This window comes from Accipiter gentilis, chromosome 8 (genome assembly GCF_929443795.1).
Source record: "Accipiter gentilis chromosome 8, bAccGen1.1, whole genome shotgun sequence".
NCBI lineage: Eukaryota > Metazoa > Chordata > Aves > Accipitriformes > Accipitridae > Astur > Astur gentilis.
The window spans coordinates 43638281-43656983 of NC_064887.1; the positions used below are offsets into that span (position 1 = coordinate 43638281).

An 18703-nucleotide genomic window follows, 5' to 3' on the forward strand; every position below is an offset into this window, starting at 1 on the left:
TGGTTTGCAGCGTGGCAACGTACCGAAATAGGGAGAAGCTTCCAATAGGCGAGGGAGCGAGGAGGCATCAGCCGATGCGGGCGTGTGTTCACACACAAGTTCGATTTGCCAGCACTGGAAGCAGCAATACAAACCTCTTCATGCCCAGAAGCCACGGTTACTGGGAATCAGGTGATGTACTCTAACATGTCAGCCCCCCCATTTACCTACATCCCAGAAACTCATGTTCATTAGAGCAGCCGGTAATTGTCTGCAAGCACCCCTACATGGGCAAGGGGGTCTCTGAACCCATAAGAAACCCTGCTGAAGCAAACAAGATCCACAGCAATCCCACAACCCATGGAAGCACTTCCACCGAATCGGACCAGACATCCCCGTTTTCCAGCAATTTCAGCTCGTAGGTGCATTGAAGTTTCATCCTCTCAACAGGTATCCTTGGACGTGGGCTTTAGCTCACATCTTTGATCTGGCAATGTAAAGAAGAAAATACTGAAGTGTAACATCTGAGACGTTCATCTCAAATTTAATTTTAGGGACATCTTCTCCCTTCCATGCATGCAGTCACACATTAGCATGCATCAGAAGTACACCATCCCCTTTAATGTTTACTCATCCTTAGATTGCAAAAATTGTTGTGTGAATTCCTTCTTCAATTAGCTCTGGTACTCGAAAAAAAATATTGTTCCGTTGCCAGTACAGTTATGATCATTTCTTTCCTTTATACTTTTATTCCCCAGTGTAACTTAAAAAGAAAACGCTTCTCCATTCTCCCCTGCAAAGGCCCCTTTAAAAATTTTTAAAACAAAAACAACCAACATTTCTAAAGGAAAGGCTTTTGTGGCTGAAGTGCCACTTCCATTCACCTTTCCATCATGTAAGGGAAAAAAATAAAGATCAGAAGAAGGATTTAGACAAAAAGCCAACTAAGTAAAGCTAATTTTTTATACAGAAGAATCCTGCTAGTTGTGTAGAGGAGCTTTGTTGAGTGGAACAGAAAAGACATCAGAGGAGACTCTACAGCAGGTTTTCAAATATTTCCAGCTACCTTCCCAACGTGCAGCCTGTATTCCACAATAAACACAGAGACACAATTTCAGAGCAGCTCTAGTACCCACAGAGCACTGCAGGATTAAGTCTACCATCTTGTTTGCAGCACTTGGCGAGGAAAACTACCGCAGGCGCTCCCCACAAAGAGCCCCCGGGGCTGGAGGGATGCTGACAGTGCCTTCGGAAACACAGGAGCAAAACTGTGAGCGCAGCTAAAAACGTGTGTGTGCGGAAATTCCACTTCCAAGAGACACGGTCACCCCCGAAGTCCCTAGAGCCGCAGGGCAAGCGCATTAGCAATAAATTGAACAAAACGCTTGCAACATCTTACCACGACTACACTCATTTCCTCGCTCATCGAGGGCTGCCTCTTGCTGCGTAACACCGCGTCTGCCCAGTCCCACCCCGGGTCGTGGTTTCAAGCGCTGTTTGCAAGCCAGCCGGGAAGAAGATTCCTCATTTCTCCTTATTTTACAAATGTGAGATCTAGAGCACAGGTGACCTGTGTGAAGCCAGAAGAACAGCAAGAAGCAGAATACAGCTTAAGCCACGACGCTGCCCTCCCACAGAAGGGGACCGAGAGCCCCGTGTGTTCTCGGTGACTTCAGTAACAGAGAACGCGCTGGAAGGTCCCTAAGCCAGAGGACGGAGATGTGGCCATGCAGATAACGGCACCTGTTAAAACCGAGCTTCTTTGCGGTACTAGAGGAATCTACCTACTTGGCAAAGAACTCTGAAATCCACTAATGAAACATCCTTTAACCATAGTGAAATGCTACGTCTCTCTCTTTTTTCCTCCCCGGGTGGTACTTGGAGCATCTCTTCTTCCATACAGCAACCAGAAAACTCACACACAGACTATTGTCCACCCGGGCCCCAGAAACCCCCAACTTTATACAAGAACCCTCATTGAAAAACAGGTCTGGGTACAGAGAGCAAGAGAAGTGCTCTTCTACGCCAGCAGAAAGCCAAGAGGTGGTTCCTCCGCCAGAACCCTGCCGCAGAGGTTATTTTGCACTCCACAGAGCACGGCGGCAAGGTACAACGCTGCAGCAGCAAACAGGCTAGTGAAATCAAAAGAGCTTACCAGCACTCAGCAAACGGCCTGCAGTTCCCATTTCAAGGAAGGAAATTTGCATCCAAAGCATCAAAAGCACTTTAACTTGAGTTTAAAATAAATTCAGAGCAGATCCATGCCGCCAGCTTGTGTTTGTGACTGGAATCCCAGCCAGCACCAGCCTGAGCTTCTCCCCAGGTAGAGACCTCAGCGGGAGCCTCTCCTCGGCAGAGGTGATAGCTCCAGCTTGTAGCACAGAAAAGAACAGGGCCAGGAAAATGGTGTGGAGGACAACACATCTGCAGCTAGTCCAGCGCGCACAGGCCAGGGCCATTAGCGCTAATTGGGGCTACCCACCCCCTGAGCCTGAAAATGAACATGCATTTGGTTTGCATCCCGTTGCAGTTCCCAGCACCTCACACGGACCAAGGCTTGAAAGCATGATGCTGTCCCGCCCATATTGCTGCCACGGTGAACACTCTCCATTAGTTCATTAAGCACTGCAGCTAATTTTGCACAGCACACTCCCCAGGGAAAGCCAGGTGCATCCCAAAGGGTGCTGCTGCGGTAGGGTTGGGTTTTCACATGTCTGTGCAACACTGTGCTGCGCTTACCGGAGGCACGCGGACTGGGAAACACAACTTGAAGGAAAAGGGAGCAAACTCGGGGCCGGGCTTTAGTCCTGCTGGGGTTTATGCCAAGCCTTGGATCAGCACAAGACAACTCTGCGCTCTGCACAGACAAGCCTTTCCCTCACAGTAGGGAGCTCCCGTGTGAGCAGGGAGCCTACAGCTTAATTCAATCAAATTAGGGTATCTTAGAAAGCTTGTCTGTCCCAGAATCATAAAAAGCCCTTGCCAACAAGTACTAACAGGGCTAGGTTAAATCCAGCTGAGGTAAAGCCAGGGGCAAGAGCACCACCCGCAGCTGGGAGAAACCTTCTCCAGGCAAACAGCTCCCCAAGAGCCACCCCAAAACCTGCAGCTCCCCCACCCCGAAGCCAAGACACAGCCCCTGAGAGGGCACTTCCACCTCCTTCCCAGAGCTGCTTGAGGGAAGACTTGCCTTTTTAAGGCATCAGGATTTATTTTCAGCTTCACCAGGTGTTGCCAGTGCCCCATCAGCCGGCATGTTTGGTCTGTGAGTGCCATCTACAGGGTTCCCCTGCTCCCCAGCCCCTCTCCTGCCAGCTCCTAACACCAGCTGCCCTCTCTGCACAGCACAACAGAAGGCCCTACCAGAAACAAGGTTAAACACAGAGCAAATGAAAGCCTCTTAGTTATGCCATGCTCCAGGACGAGCGTGCAGCCACCAGCCTCCTGTGCCTGGGACACAACCAGCGAGCGAGAGCAGGGTGGCAGAGTGGGACACAGGGATCTTGGCTGCTTCTTTCTTCGGTGCCGCTCATCTACACAGCTGAAATCTGCACAACCACCCTCCTTTGCAAGATGGATGAAAAACAGATGGTAGTACCAGGGAACGCCCTTAATTTTGTTCAGGCTTAAATTCTTTGCACTGAGGAGTCAGGACATCCCCATCTTGGGGACAGCCTCTGCTTCCTGACTCCCAAATAAGCAAAACGTAACTTGGTTCTTCTGTTGCAGAGAGGCTGGGATCACCCTTGCAGGGAAGTTACTTAGTCTTCTGTACAAGAAAAGGGTTTAACGTAAGAACAGCAAGAAAGGGAGGAGACTTTAGAAATCTGAAACAAACCCCGAGAAGATCAGTGAAGGTGAGCAGTAGGCAATGAGAGAGAAGTATGGAACTAATACACAAATAGGGTTGATAGTGTAACTCTGCTGCCAAGCAGAGAGCAAGGCAATGCTCAGCTAGGGCAGCTGAGCAGAGAAAAGCTCCATAAAAGCACCATCCCATCGGCTCAGCAGCAAGCCAGCCACGTGAGGCGGCCCGCAGAACAACCCCGAATGTGGGCGGCCAAGCACACTGCCATGGAGGAATCGGGTGAAACGGAATGCTTTATTTCACTTGTTTCAAGATACAATGGAGGGGGGATGCTGTAAACGAAAGTAAAACAATCAATCAATACAGGACTGGTTGCTATTTAAAAATAAATCAACAATTCAAGCAGGAGGGTGAAAGACTAGCTCCTCCATTTCTGAGAGCACAGACAACACAATGCACTCAAGTGCTGTTTTATTGACTTCTTGGCAATCTGCTCAGACCACAGGTCCATCTCCCAGCACTTTAGCGCTGCAGATCCCATTCCAGTCACATGTACAAATGAAACAAAACAGAAGCACGTTATTAACAATAGAGAGCTGATGCTCATATTGCTCTCAGTCAATCTCATTAACCTCAGCAGACGGTCCAGTCGATTTGCCTAGTAGTTCAATATCAACAGTAGAGGATTCAATACAGCCCTCCAAGAAGATCAGAGAGGCAATTATGTAAACTTTTGAAATTAGGCTTTGGCTTAAACAACAGTGATTGTTTCAAGCGAACTCTGTAGCAGTCGCTTGTGACACACACAGGCTGGTGACTGCGCAGCATCATAGGGAACCCCACACTCCACTCTCGGTCCTCATTACCCTGCGCCCATCAGCTCCGACACCCTTTTGGCAAGGATCGGCAGAAGCCCCGCACAGGCTAACAGTAAAGGGCAGCCGGAGTCCGCATCATTTCCCACTATTTCCACTATATACCAACACCCTGATTCACTCTGGAGAAAGAAAAGTGCAGCAGTAGCTGGTGAGGCATCAGCCTACCCAGGGACAGACACACGTTCCTCTTGAGCAGCAGCGCGTATTCATACAAGCACAGCCCTGCACTGATGCAGCCGTGCAGCTCCCAGGCCAGAGCTGTCTCACATGCAGCTGGCTCAGAGCACATGCGTGTCTGTTTGCATCCGTGTATCTAAATCTGTTCTGAAAAACTACCAGAAGATCTAACTGTTGCAAAGAGACCTACTAGGCTATCAACATGGGTATCAAATATGCATAAACTAAATCTATAACTGCAGTAACTACTGAACTGCTCTCTTATTATGCAAGGCTTTAAAAGCCACTATTATTAGCAAGATCCACCCACCCAAAAAGCCTGCACTGGCCTCGCACTTATTGCCCATGGGTGCACTGTTCCACCACTGTGAGGAGAAGCTGCTGTGATAGCTCCAATTTATTCTTCCAGGAGAAATGGAGATCAGTAACAGCTGTGCCGAGCAATAGATATGTCCTCAAAGGAGTCTCAGATCTGTAATCAGCATCTTTGTTTTCTCCTCTCAGAAAATGCCTTTAACAATGACTTAGAACGGAGCAGGAATGTAATGTCTTGGCCTGCAAAGAGCAAATCCAGACTACCGACTGCTTCCAAGATGCGGGATGCTTCAGGGGAAAATGGAAATAGCCACACAGGGTCATTGATTACAGCTCAAACCTGTCTCCAGCCAAAACAGGATCAGAATAAAAGTGACAGCAATGCTACACTACAGCCCCACAATCACATTTTTATTCTCCACACGATGAAACCCTCCCCTTCAAAGACAGCCAGCAGAAAGACTCTGGAAAACATGTACATGGTGCATAGATACTGGGCTGGCACACCCTCCAGGCCTTCAACTTAATTACCATTTGCCTACATAGTACCAAAATAGGGAACTCGTTATGTGCTCTGAATGTATCCCTCCACACCTTCCGCTGCTCAAATTCTAAATACCTATTACAGCAAAATCAAATTCTATCAAAATTATTTTCAAGGCAGGACCTACAGCTTGAGATCCCCTCTTTGATCAAAATCATTCAACTGTTAACATTAAAAAAAATCCTCCACTCCTGCAAGGTAAGGAAACTTCAAAATTACAAAACCCATCTGTCTGTCCCATGAAGAGCAGAGCCTAAAGAATGATCAAGTTAATTGCCTCAGATAAAGAAAGGCCAACGAACATGTCAGTCACAACGCTGAGCCAGGGCACGTCTGTGGACTGAAATACAGTCAGGCTTACCTGGCTTCGGCACAATGCAAGAAACAACTTTGCAGAGACAGTTGAAGAGCCAGAGAAAGTTACCAGCATGTGCATAGACCTGCCAGCCTGTGCAGGATCAAGGAAGATACACTACCATGAATCAAACAAATCAGCCCTCTGATCACCCAAGGGGCAGCAACGGCCAGATTTAGCCATTCCTGCTATCCTCACAGAGGAACACAGCAAACGCTTTCATCTCTGGATCAGCTAAACAAGCAGAAAGTACCTAAAAGAGGCATGAAAGGATACAAATGATATGAAATTAGGGCACATCCAAGTGCTGTGTTCACATGACAGCATTACTAAAAATATATATATATATATATTTAAAAATCTTTTGCACGTGTGCAAGACAGAGCTGCCAACACCTGGGGTGACATTTCTCCAGGAAACCTCACCCACTCTGCACTGAGAAACACTGCTGCTCGCACAGGTGAACACCAGGATCACACCACTCCCTCAACTGCCTCATGAGGGATTTCAGAGCAGCAGCTAGACCCCAAGCTCCCAGGTGACCTGCAGCAAAAGCATTTGTCCTTGCTACTTGATAAGGATATCCCTTCTGCCGGACTCTTTCTGTTAAGTGTCAGTTTTGTCCCCTTACCTACAGAGGATTTGCTAACCAAAAGAAAGGAGCCATTACTCCAAAGACATTCTCAGTCTTCATCTTAAAGGTAAGGTCAAGCAGGGAACTCCCTGGCCTGCAGGGTAACTCCCTTGGGTTCTCCTAACAAAGGCACTACCAGTTTTGGGTGGAAGTGGGACTTAAGGATACAGGTCTGCACTGCCCATAGTTTCAAAGGAAGGGCCTTCCCTTCAAGGCCAAAATGTGCCATAAACAGAAGCACGTTACAAGCAGTTTTCACCATTTTAGCAACACATCCACCCAACAGGGACCTTCTAACACATTCACGTTTGGTCCTACACAATAAGAACCCGAATACCAACACAAGGGCTGCATAGAAACATCCCAGTTTGCTGGCCTGGCAGTGAGACATAGCCTGAGTACCAGCAAATGGAGTGAAACTCCAGTACCCTTCAAGAAGAGATTATTTCTGAGCCAGAGCTGTTTTCAGTTTACAAATCACAGTTCATAAGGGTTTGGGTCTTCTTCCAGTCACCAGATGCCCAGAGACAGGTCACTCATCACACTAGCAGTTAAGGCTCTCCGACTCAAACCGCAGCACTCTGGCTCTTCCTCAGGTGATCTCTGACAGAGCCAGCAGGAAAAAAATCCAGAAGCTTGGTAGAGGTCATGCATTTCTCTGGTGAACACACCACTGGAGCTGGGCAAAACAGTCTGAACACTCACAGCCCCGAAGACTACACAACTGATTGCTCTTTTGGAGAAATGCTCCTTTAGGCTAAGTGGCACCTTTCATTTGTAAACATGTCTTTGCTCTGTAAACCCATGTAATGACCTGTATTATCATGTGTAACTGCTAACCCTGCAACTACAAGAAAATTGATGCATTTAACTCATTCCCAAAACTATTCTCTGTCTGAACTAACACAACACTATCCACACCTGCCACTAGTGTAACAGACAAGAGCTCTCCCAGCTCATACCAGATCAGAGTTGATTACAGAGACACTTCCTAAAGAAGTGACCTGATACTGCATGAAGGAAAGAGGATCAGCCTGCAAAAGGAATCCACTTGCCTGATACTTCAAGCTGACTGCCACAGTCAGTAGAGAGGGATATGAACACCTATAAAATACCGATAGGCCAGTAGACACAGCTGCAGCACTTGAGTCCAGAGCAGTAAGATTTCAAATGCTGAGCATTCATCCGGGAGTCACATTTTCCTCAGCATCTCCCTGGGCAGTTAACAGCACCCAACGCAGCATCATTTAGCTTCCAGCTCCACCTTTCCCCAAAAAAGTGTGAGAAGAAAACAGGTTTGGTCCCCTTTCCCCTGCCCCAGCTATGGAAGTGTTTGTACTGTTAATTAATAGTCATTAGAAGCAAATATAAAAAATAAAACTCGAGCACTGGTAAGGTGATTCCACTGGACTTGCACCCCCTTGGTCAGTCTGTGCCGTTGGTGCCGCTGGTCCCAAATCATCTGGAAAAAAAGAAGACAGCCGGCATCAGAGTGAGCATGTACAATGTGACAGATCACTACCAACCTCAAAACAGCTGGGGGAGCTGAGAGGCCAGACAGCGAGCTACGCTGAGGTAACATTCCTCCTCAGCTTTAAAAAAAACATCCTCCAGAGAAATCAAACTTGCTTGACCCACAGGATGAAAGCACATCGCTGTGAAAACAGGAATGGATGCCCCAATGGGACTGTGACTTTTAGCTGCAACGTGACTTGGGAGCAATTCCTAAACTGAAAAAACAGCAGGTTTTGTTTTCCTGTCTAATGCAGGGAGGCTCACACTGGACAGGAGGGCTGTCTCTCCCTCCTACGGGCCTGCTAAACACAAGGCACAAAGCAGTGCTCCAAACAAACTGGGGTACGTCCCTTTCAGTGCACTTGGTCAGCAAATGAAGAAAGGCAAGATAAAGTCTGTGTGCCAACATAGAGAGACCACACACAGAAGTTTAATTTATGCAGATCTGGTTATAGGATCTGTGCCAAAGCTCCTACATCTTTAGAAAAGGAGTCTCTCAGCCCCTCAAGAGGAAAAGAGAAGCACACGAAATACCCACTTACCGCCTCAGATTTCTTGTTTCAAACACCGTGTCCTCGTCGCTGTCGAACGAGGCCATCTCTATGTTCTCGTCGTAATTCGACAGAAGGCCGTATTTCTTCCGCTGAGGTTTCTTCAACCTGAAATGAGTTTTGCGCTCGTTTCTGGGTCCCTCTGACCTAGGGCTGAGGGACACAGAGAGCGCAGGGTGAGTGTGCTGTCACACAACCGGTTTGCAGGGAGACGGGGCCTTTATGAGTCAAAAGGCAAAACGAACAGGACCGGGAGACGTTTTATCGCTGCTAATTACCTTCCGTAATTAACAGCGACGTGAATTTACAGCAGCATTTCCCACACGCTGCCAGAGGGATGCACAGGGAAGCACAGCTCCGGCCTGGCAAAGGGAGGGAGGGAGGGAGGGGGGGATCCAGGGCAAACGGGGCACAACCCCAGAGCCCGGGGGGACACACACGGGGACCGGGACAAGCAGGGGCACGGCCCGGGACCGGGACAAGCAGGGGCACTTCCCCGGACCGGGGCGGGGGGGGGGGACGGGACGGGGACACCGGTCCGGCCCGCACTCACCGGAACGCCCGCAGGAGGAAATAGAGCGCGGCCAGCAACGAGAGGGCGCTCAGCACGTACACCGCCCGCTTCAGCACCGGCAGCCCCGATCCCGCCCACAGCCCCGACCCCGGCGGTCGTTGCGATGCCGGCGATGGGCCCGGCCACGTCCCGTTACCCGCGGCCGCCCGCGGCGCCTCCGTGGCGTTGAGCGGGCTGGGGGTGGCCGGAGGAGCGGGGGAGGCGGCCCGGGCGACGTGCAGAAGGAGGAGGAGGAGGAGGAGGAGGCGGCAGAGGCGCCTCGGCCGCAGCATGGCCGGGCCGGACGGGGCCCGGTGGCGCGGAGCGGCGAGCGGCGCCTCGGCGGGGCGGGCGCAGGAAGGCGGCGGGACGGTGCCGCGCGGCGCAGGCACCGGCCGGGCCCGGCGGAGCCGCACGCAGCGTTCCGGGGCAGCGCCGTTCCGGGCCGGCCCGGGGCGCGCTCCCCCAGGCCGGCCTCGACCCGCCGCCGCCGTTCCGCCTCTCGGGGCGGTGGTTTCCCCCTCGGGGCCGCCGTTCTCCCCCCGCAGCTGCCAGAACCTCCTCAGGGCCACCACTTCCCGCTCAGGGCCGCCGTTCCTCCCCCCTCACAGCCAGACTCCCTCCCTCAGGGCCGCCATTTTCCCCCCTCAGGGCCACCATTTCTCCCTCAGGGCCGCCCTTCCTCTGCCCCGACGGCACTTTCCCGACCAGAGGCGAACACTGCTCGAGACACGAGCATTTTGAGCATTTAACAACCGCCTCGTTTCTCCACAGGAGTTCGGGACTGACCCGGGGCGGGGGGCGTCTGTCAGCCACCCCGAAGCACAGCTCCACTCCCCCCTGCGAGCTTTCCCTGAAGAAAAGGGACTTGAAGAAAAGAGAATTTTGGCTGGAAATGGGTCACCCCCAGCAGATGTCACATCGGGTCCACACACCTTTCCCACGGATGCAACTGGGTTTTGCATCCAGCCCCCGCAGCTAGCTCTGCCCTCAACCCAACCCAACAACAAATCATTAATGCAGTGCTGTAATTAGCAATGCCAAAATAATAGCACCTCCAACTAGGCCTCTGTTTTTGCACCTATTAATTATTTCTGCCTGGGTTTAAGCATCTAGGCATCCTATTTAGGAAGGCCTCTCAAATAATGCTTTGTAAGTCTTTACAGTTTGAATTCGTTTAAATGTCACCCAACTGCATTTTTACCACAGGTTTCTCACTCTCATGCCCCTATATTTAATATCATCCTCACTGGTGAATTACTACATACAAAAGTGTCAGCTGATTTCTTTTTTTAAATCCTATTCACTTAGATAATTTAGAAAAGGTTAAAAAAAAGAATAAAGAGTAGGTTTCAGGAAATAAGCTTGATAATCACTCCCATTCTGCATGCAGGAACACCCCCAGGGCTCTTGAGGACTAACCACTGCACAGGAAAATTGTGATGGCTCTTGGGCAGCAAGCACCCTGCTTGCTACCTTACTAAATTCCTTTGTGCCTGGGACTCCCCAGCAAAAGAAAACATTTCTTAATAAGAGCACAAGTTTTTAAAGCCAGCTTTACCCATTAATTTAGCTCATTTATACCAGCTAAGTGTCTGGCCTCCATCACACCTGTCTGATCTGGAGAGCTGATTCAAAGGACAACAGAGCAGGAGCACATGAGCAGTGGCTACACCTCGGTAGGTTGGCAAGCCACCACCGCCTTCCTTAATAACCAGGCTCTACAGCATGGACTAGAGAATACGCAATCAGTTCTGCCCTTCAAACACACTGCAGCAGCAATTGTTACTGGGGACAATACCCACATAATTTCTTCAAAGGCACTTAGACTACGTGAACAGATTTTGCATAATACACTGCTCTTAAAAGACTGTCCTTTAAGTGGGGCATAGCGTAACCAAACGCCAGAGAAGTATCAGTAAAAAAGAAAGGGGGGGGGGGGGGAAGCTGGATAAAGCAATCAAATGTATTAACACAAAAAGGGTAGGCAGGAGAGTAGCGGAGACCATGAGAAACCCTCTTACTGCCTTCACTATTGCACTGCAGTCTCCTGCCTCATTGTCTTCAAAGCTGCCAAAAATACATTCACAGCCATCAGACCCTCTAGGCACTATAAATCCTCCTTGTTACTGAGCTGCCACATTTCCAGGATCTAACTGAGAACGAGACCTCATTTTTCATGAGCATCAGGCACAGGCATCGATTCAGTTTGAGCCAAGTAGGTTACACCAGGTCTCTCTGGAAGGCAGCGCTCATTTTGGAGCCCTGTGCCAGCCATCAGTCAGACCAATGGGGTAATGGAAATAAAGTAATTTAAGCTGCTTCTGCTACACTGTAACACAGCAAGACACGGGTATAACATATCAAAGATAACAGCCTGAAGGGCAAAGACTTTTAAGGACAGTTTGAGTTCCTGTGATGTATTGGAAAACATCCACCACTACTCAGGAGGCTTCTTCTAATCTGTGGCATGCAAGAGATGGGAGTCAAGCACCAGCTGGAGGAATTCAGCAACTGGCACTCCTCTGACTTCATTACAAGCCAGGGACTAGGTAGCAAGTGAATAAAAAAAATTAAGAACAGATGTTCTACACATACAGAAGAAAGCGCTGTTTGTCTGGCCAGTTTAACTGGATAGTCCATTTTAAAGATGGGACAAAACTGGGCACAAGAAAATGCCAATCCAACAGAGTTGGGGTTAGGAAGTCTGATCTCTACAGCGTACCCCAACTAAACACAGAAGGCTGAAAATTCTGCCAGTAACTTTAGTTTACTGGAGAGCAGGTAAAGGTTAATAGACCAGAGAAAAGTGAAGTATTTCAATACCAGAATGCAAACTTACTGCAAGGAAACACAAATTCCCTTGCTCTGTGCCTTACCTGCCCTTCTATAGAGCGAGTAAAACTCCATCTTTGGTGTCCAGCACCACTGCAGACAGCACAAGCCCCACAGGTCAGCTACAAGAGCCACAGTTGTTTGGATGCAAGGCAGGGCAACCCCAATTACAGCAGTTAACAAAACAGCAATCAAGATCCTTAAACAACCCAACCCAAGTGTTTTAACTCCTGCACAGAATACTCCCTGCAGAATACAACAGACATTGCAAGTAAAAGGCAACATCTGCTAATTAGGGAAGATGGCACGAAGTCTTTTATTAGCCATTCTATTCCACAGAGTCAAAGGAATCAATACAAAACTGCAGCCTCTGCAATTGGTGGCTTATTCGCCTTTCATCTTGGGCTGAATCTCCCATTCACACATACCAGCAGGGTTTGTTCTGACTATGCAGCTCCTCTTTAGTCACAGGCAAATGTTTTATAAGTTTTAAAAAAATTGCCAGCTGTTAGGACTGCACTTTCTAACTCATTCAAGCAGCTCACACTTTGCCCCATCTGTACAGGGAACCTTCCTGGTATTAATCAGATTGGTGAAACCAGTTACTACCCTACTAGTACTATCTTACCAGCCTTTTTAAAGTCTGAATGCTCCCACCATCCATCTGAAGCTTCCAACTGCAGTACTCAAAAGCTGCATGGCTGGCTCAGTATTGCTTCAACACTTGCCTTGTTCACTTCTCATCTCCAAGCACCTAACAGCTTTCACCTGATGAAGTTGCTCTACTAGAAAATTCCAGGATATAAAAAAAAAAAAAAACAACTTTGCAAACATGCAGCTACTTCTCTAAGTAGCAGAAACATCACATCTCAACTTTCATCAGCAAAATAGTTTTAATTACTCTAGCATGTATGGCAGGAAATCATTCATTATCCAAGCTCATAAAAGCTTTAGCATTTAAGTGCAAATTAGACTTTTTTGTTACCATTTCAACTGGCAGCAGCAGCTTCTGTGCTACACAAATACCAAGTCCTTATGTAATTGCTCATCTGACAGTTCCCTCCAGATGTAGCTGCTTCACTACTGAAGTTCTGCAGATGTACAAACTTAATGTATTAGGCCAACTTAATTCAAGGTTACAATGATGCAACTGAATTTCTTCCTCAAACTTGCCCTTAAAGACAGGTTACCCTCTCTGCCTGCCTCCCCAGCCAGAACTGCATTGGTTTATTTTGTACTTTTAACTGGGCTGTACACCAGGTAACTAGATTTCTATTGTATGCCTTGGCCACAATCTAATATTCTCATGTTTCCCCACAAAAGTACTACAGAGATTCATTTTTTTTCCACATTCCAGTTATTTTATTCTAGCTTAATTTGACTTATTTCCTTGTTCAATTGACCTATATAAAAATCAGTAACAAAACTGCTCAAAGCTCTTCATCTCCACCACTCCCGTCAATGGCTGTCCTTCTTGGTCTTCTCTGATGCATTTCATTGCTGAAATAAAATTAAGACAGTGAATTTAAAGGCAGAGAAAGCCTACGGGAATTTTCACCTAGAAACTATTGGTCAGACTTTACCACTTAAAAGAGAATAGTACTGGGAAACAGTAACAGAGCCCAACCTTTTGGTTCAGGAAAAGCTATGGGGGTAGGAGGCAGACTGAGGAGATGTTACCTGGTTGGCAAACTCCTGTCTTGGTCCTGCTTCCTTGGAACGAGTGCTCTCCTTCCTCAGAATCCCCACTCAGCTTCCACGTCGAGTGTCCATCTTCTCTTCAGCCTGCCAAAGCAAAGATGCATTAATAAAAATATCAAACAGAGACTTTACATTGCCACCCACCTCCCCCAACACAAGTCACATCATATACGAGGGTTTCACAAGCCATTCGCTGAACCCATCACATCACAGAAGCACAGTCTGGGAAAACTGTTCCAGGGCTGGCTGATGCCTTTGATATGCCAGCCAATGTATCATTTGATCCCTAAGCAGAGAGTTAACCACTTTGACATGGCTGCTTAGGAAGTGTGGGCTATGGGAAAAAGTTAATGGCAACAAGTAGGATGGCAAAGAAAGCTACAATTAAAGTGAGCAACTTAATGAAGTCTAGGAAGATTCTCAATAGATGAACACATATCAAGTCAGGGAATTCGTTTCCCATCTTGCTTCCATACCTACTAGCAAGACATGACTGCATGCCCAACTCTGATCTGTGGAACTGAAGTTGTGCCACAAGCCAAAGGTTGCATACGGCATGGGTTAAAATTTTTCCATCAGTTGACCAAAATTGTCAAAGGAATATTTCACAGGTACATTAGACTTTCAAATGAGCTCTCAACAAGAGGAAGGATGCGGACATGAGCAAAAGGAGTTACCTCGAATTACAGGACTATTTCCACATATGAACTAGCCAAGAGAGCAGCTTTCGTCTCAGAGGTTTCTGTTGGAGGCACAACACTTCTTTTCTCCAAGGACACTGCAGTTTCCATATGCTAGCAAAGAATTCTTAGAACTTGTAAGGCAATGACAAAGCTAGCTAATTACGGCAATTTACCTACCATTGAACACTCTTGTCAAGCTAGTAACTAGTCCAGTTACTAAAGGACTGACTGATTCTTCACTACAGCTTTTCAATGTAGGCTACCTTAGTATTTTAAGGAAACATCGATTATCCTACCTAACACTAGCGTTCCCTCGACTTCTGACTTCAGCTTTGAGTACTAGAACATCCTAAAGTATGTACTTTCAGTCCTCTGCCTCTAGACAAGTTTGACTATTCTTATGTGAAAAGTATGCTGACGAATTCACATGTCAAGACTGATTAAGATTAAATTCTAGCAACTGGTCAATAAATCTGGCTTGCTCTTACACTATCGCTAGTCTTCTCCTTTCCTCTGGCATCCTCTATTACTTAAACTGTTCTTCATCTTCAAGGATTGTGTTGTGCAATGAAATGTAAATGTCAGGAGCAGAGTTCATTTCAGACGGTCTTTTAATAGGCTTCGTAAAGCCAAAGAAAACTGTATACAAGAATCCTTTACCACTTCAAATACAATATCAATGGAATATGCATATTTCTTCCAGTAAAAAAGGACAATATAAATAAACATTTTCAAGAACCTCTTTTATGGTAAGTTTGCAAGTCTATTTCTGGGTAATTTACATCATTACAACAGTAAAAATACCGTTATGCAGGTTGAACATACAAGCAAGTTTCTCTTTAGATATATCAAGGTGGTTTGCCTTCCAATTTGTACCCAGGCTGCATTCCTACCTTGCTACACTAAAGGAATGTTACAAAAGACGAAGGTAATGCACTTAAAAAAAAAAGTCCACAGCTTGTTCAGCTTCCAGTGAACATTGAATTAAAGGTCCTTTCTATCTCAAAAGAAACTGAATTGGGGCCCCAACTTCACAACTTTAAAAAAAACACCTTGGCTCATCATGAAGGATAAAATAAAATCTGAAGTGCTTTCAAAAAAGATTAAAAACACTTGAAAGCAGAGCTTTCTTAAAGAAAAGTCTAATCAGACCATCTTATATCAGAAGCTGTCAGGCTGTGTTTGACAAGATTAGAACTGATAATACTACAAAAGTGAAAATACAAGTAGATGTACTACACAATAACGATTTCAGCGAAGCTCCAAAAATCTTTATAAATACAGCCATTGGAAGGACGATCTTGAGTCAGGAAGGATTTTTACTCGTTGTGTGTAGCTGAGGACAAGAAGCAGGCACAATTGTAAAGGCACTGAAGCATAGACAAGTTCCAGCATTTTACTCCCTTGCATTATTTCAGAAGCTAGTGCTAGTTCGCTACACCATAAGAGAAATCCCCCACCCTTGATTAAAGTTTGTTAGGGCATCCGAGTTTTGTCTTAGTCTCAAGCTCGAGGAACGTATTTTAAAAACTTGCTTTGCCTTAGATCCAAGCAACTCCTACACATGCATTACAAATTAGAAATTTAAACGGCACAACCACGTCCAAAGCCTGGCAGATTGGTTCTTATGGGCAAGAACAGAAATAGTGGTACAGTCCAACTGAGCCTTACAGTATTTCCAGACTCAAGTACAGGGTCAGAAGGTTTAGAGAGTTCCTACAGCATACGTACTCATCATTCCCATTTGAACCAAGACTTACCGTAACTGTCATAGCTGTCTCTGTAGGATCCTCCTGAAGACCTGTCACCATAGCCACCTTGACTCCTGCTGTTAAAAACATTCAGGTGCTTTATATTTGCTCAACTGTTTCTGGAGCCTACTGACATTTTTGTCAAACAGGCAACAGGCTTAAGGAGCTTCACAACAACCCACCAGTGGTTTTAATGGCTTTACCTGCTATTATAGTAGTCTCTGGAGCCATTATATCCTCCGCTTCTGGAATCAAATCTGCTTCCGCCATAGCCTCTGTCTCCACCTCCTTGAACAGACACCAGATCATGGGGTTTTTTTAAGCATTCTGACAAATGCCATTACCACTTCAGGCACTGCAAGTCATTCACGCACACTTACCTCTAGAGAAGCCACGGCCCCGACCTCTGCTGCCACGGAAAAAGCCTCTGCCCCCAGAAGACCCCCCTCTGTAGCCACGAGATCTGTTCTCTGATGATTTTCCAGCCTGATCAACTCTGATCTGACGTCCATCTACAGACTAACAAACAGAAAAAAATAAACCAACTTGATATTTAAATAGCAAAGCACATATACAATGAGTTAGACACCTTCATTATCAGCTAAGCAGTATCAGAACTTGATAGTTTTTACAGGTAGGTTTTATTTCATGTCAAATCTAAACCAACTACAGAAGTACACTGATATTCAAACAGTATATACACGTATTCCTATGAAGTGTGATTATTTTTCAGACACATAAGTTGCAAAACTTTAGCAATTTATATTCTTTATTATTTATGCAATTTCTAGGTTTTAAAGACACTAGTATTTATCCATTTTTCTACACAGCATTGAACAGACACATCTTTCACAGTTCTCTTACTATGGTTTAGGAAATAAAGAAGCTGCTCCAAAGCCTCCTTACCTTTCCATTCATGGCCATCATTGCATCTTTAGCATCATCTATGTTTTCAAAAGTAACAAAGCCAAAACCTCTGGATCTCTGAGTCTCTCTGTCTTTCACCACAACGACTATAAAGAGGGAAGAAAACAACAACTGCATCAGCACCTGGGCAATCTAACAAAATTAGGGAAATCATCACAGCTTGGTACTGCAATCTTACCTTCAGAAATTTGTCCGTATTTAGAGAAGACTTGTTCCAATGATTGCTCATTGGTGTCAAAACTCAGTCCACCGACAAAGAGTTTTCCCTCATCTGATGCCATTCTGACCTGCAAAGTCAATATATCCCAAGTCAGTTTCTCAAAAACATAGTCCCACAACGTCTGAAAGATTAAAACTGGTTATAACCTGACCAATAATCTCACGTTCTTGCACGACGCATACCCTCAAACTCCAGTGAGCTAGTGCCTTGTATTACAAAGGAGTACCCTATACGCTGGCTCCGGACCAAGCGCCTTCCCGGGGGAAGCGGAGCCGCAGACGGGGACATGGGAACCAAGGCCCGCAGCGGGACGCCAGCAGAGCGGCCCCAGCCACACACGCCGCCGGGACACGGGCAGGTTCTGGAGGCCGCCTCCCAGGCACTCGAGCCCCGACACGCTCCCTCCGCAGGCCCCGCCGGCCTGTGAGGACTCACGGTACCGCCGGCTCACGGAGCCGCGGCCCCGGTTCCCCTCACAAACACACCGCGGGGGGGGGGGGGGGGGGGGGGGTGCCACGGCGCATGCGCGCCGCGCGGCTCCGACCCCCGCCCCGCAAAGGACCCCCGCCCCTCCCTCACGGCCCGCCCACTTGGCGCAGGCGCAGTCCGACGCCCCTCCTCCCGCCCGCCGCCATTTTGCACGGTCGAGGCCCGTCGCCATTTTGTTTCCGAGGGCGCATTTCACCCCTCCCCTGGACCCTTCCCCCACACACACACGGCAGGCAACCGGGACAGCACCCGCCGGCCTCCCCGCAATCCCTGCCGCGGGACGGGCGTCCCGTTCGGGACTCCCTAAGGTAGCAAGCCCTCCGTTCCTAAGACACATTTCTTCGAGCTCTGGCGCTCCGAGCCTCCCCGGCCCAGCCCGGCCGCAGCCCGCCCACGGCGGCGGGTGCCTTACCGGTGCCCTGGAGGTGCGGGGTCCACACAGCACTTCAAAGCTTCAGCGCGATGTACGCTGAGGCTGGCGGGGCGGCGGCTTATAAACGCCCGCGCTGTGTCCCGCCCACCTTATGAATATGCAGATTAACTCCGGTGCAAGGCGGAGCGACTGGCGTCACCAAAGCGCCGCCGCCGCTGCACCACCTGATTGGGCTGGATGTTGTTAATATTCATGAGGCACGACGGGGGGGCGAGGAGAGGAGGGAGCGAAAACAAAAACGCTGCATTACTCCCCCCGCCCCCTCCTCTCGCGTGGGGGCGGGGCGCGGAGGGCGGCGCGGATTGGTTGGGAGCGCGGAGACCGTTGGCCGGGAGAGCCCCTGTGAGAAGAAAGG

General features: G+C 47.9%; 2 protein-coding genes across 8 annotated transcripts; both read right to left on the reverse strand.

Moving 5' to 3' along the window:
- Positions 1 to 3232: 3232 nt before the first annotated feature.
- Positions 3233 to 9659, reverse strand: FAM174C (family with sequence similarity 174 member C). Of its 2 annotated transcripts, none has more exons than XM_049807962.1 (3): positions 9310 to 9659; positions 8748 to 8864; positions 3233 to 8152 (listed from the first exon to the last, which is right to left on the reverse strand). In XM_049807962.1, the coding sequence occupies exons 1-3, from the start codon at positions 9600 to 9602 to the stop codon at positions 8149 to 8151; spliced, it is 414 nt and encodes a 137-aa protein (XP_049663919.1). In that variant the 5' UTR covers positions 9603 to 9659; the 3' UTR covers positions 3233 to 8148. The 2 variants fall into 2 exon arrangements, with proteins under 2 accessions (XP_049663919.1, XP_049663918.1); XM_049807961.1 differs by having other exon boundaries at positions 8748 to 8909.
- Positions 9660 to 13502: 3843 nt separating this feature from the next.
- On the reverse strand, positions 13503 to 18444 carry CIRBP (cold inducible RNA binding protein). Of its 6 annotated transcripts, none has more exons than XM_049807960.1 (8): positions 18328 to 18444; positions 17385 to 17493; positions 17186 to 17292; positions 16660 to 16798; positions 16483 to 16567; positions 16289 to 16353; positions 13825 to 13929; positions 13503 to 13644 (listed from the first exon to the last, which is right to left on the reverse strand). In XM_049807960.1, exons 2-7 carry the CDS (start codon positions 17485 to 17487, stop codon positions 13925 to 13927), a joined length of 504 nt encoding a protein of 167 aa, XP_049663917.1. In that variant the 5' UTR covers positions 17488 to 17493; positions 18328 to 18444; the 3' UTR covers positions 13503 to 13644; positions 13825 to 13924. The 6 variants fall into 6 exon arrangements, with proteins under 6 accessions (XP_049663917.1, XP_049663916.1, XP_049663915.1 ...); XM_049807959.1 differs by having other exon boundaries at positions 16289 to 16356; XM_049807958.1 differs by lacking the exons at positions 13503 to 13644; positions 13825 to 13929 and adding an exon at positions 15122 to 15864.
- Between the last annotated feature and the right edge of the window lie 259 nt (positions 18445 to 18703).

Coding starts and splice junctions, on each gene's coding strand:
- CIRBP (XM_049807954.1), bottom strand. CDS start 17,487: ATGGCATCAGATGAGGGAAAACTCTTTGTCGGTGGACTGAGTTTTGAC. Junction 17,293..17,384: donor ATACGGACAAATTTCTGAAG/GTAAGATTGCAG, acceptor CCCTCTTTATAG/TCGTTGTGGTGAAAGACAGA. Junction 16,568..16,659: donor GGGCCGTGGCTTCTCTAGAG/GTAAGTGTGCGT, acceptor TGTCTGTTCAAG/GAGGTGGAGACAGAGGCTAT.
- FAM174C (XM_049807961.1), bottom strand. CDS start 9,602: ATGCTGCGGCCGAGGCGCCTCTGCCGCCTCCTCCTCCTCCTCCTCCTC. Junction 8,910..9,309: donor TTCCTCCTGCGGGCGTTCCG/GTGAGTGCGGGC, acceptor TGTGTCCCTCAG/CCCTAGGTCAGAGGGACCCA.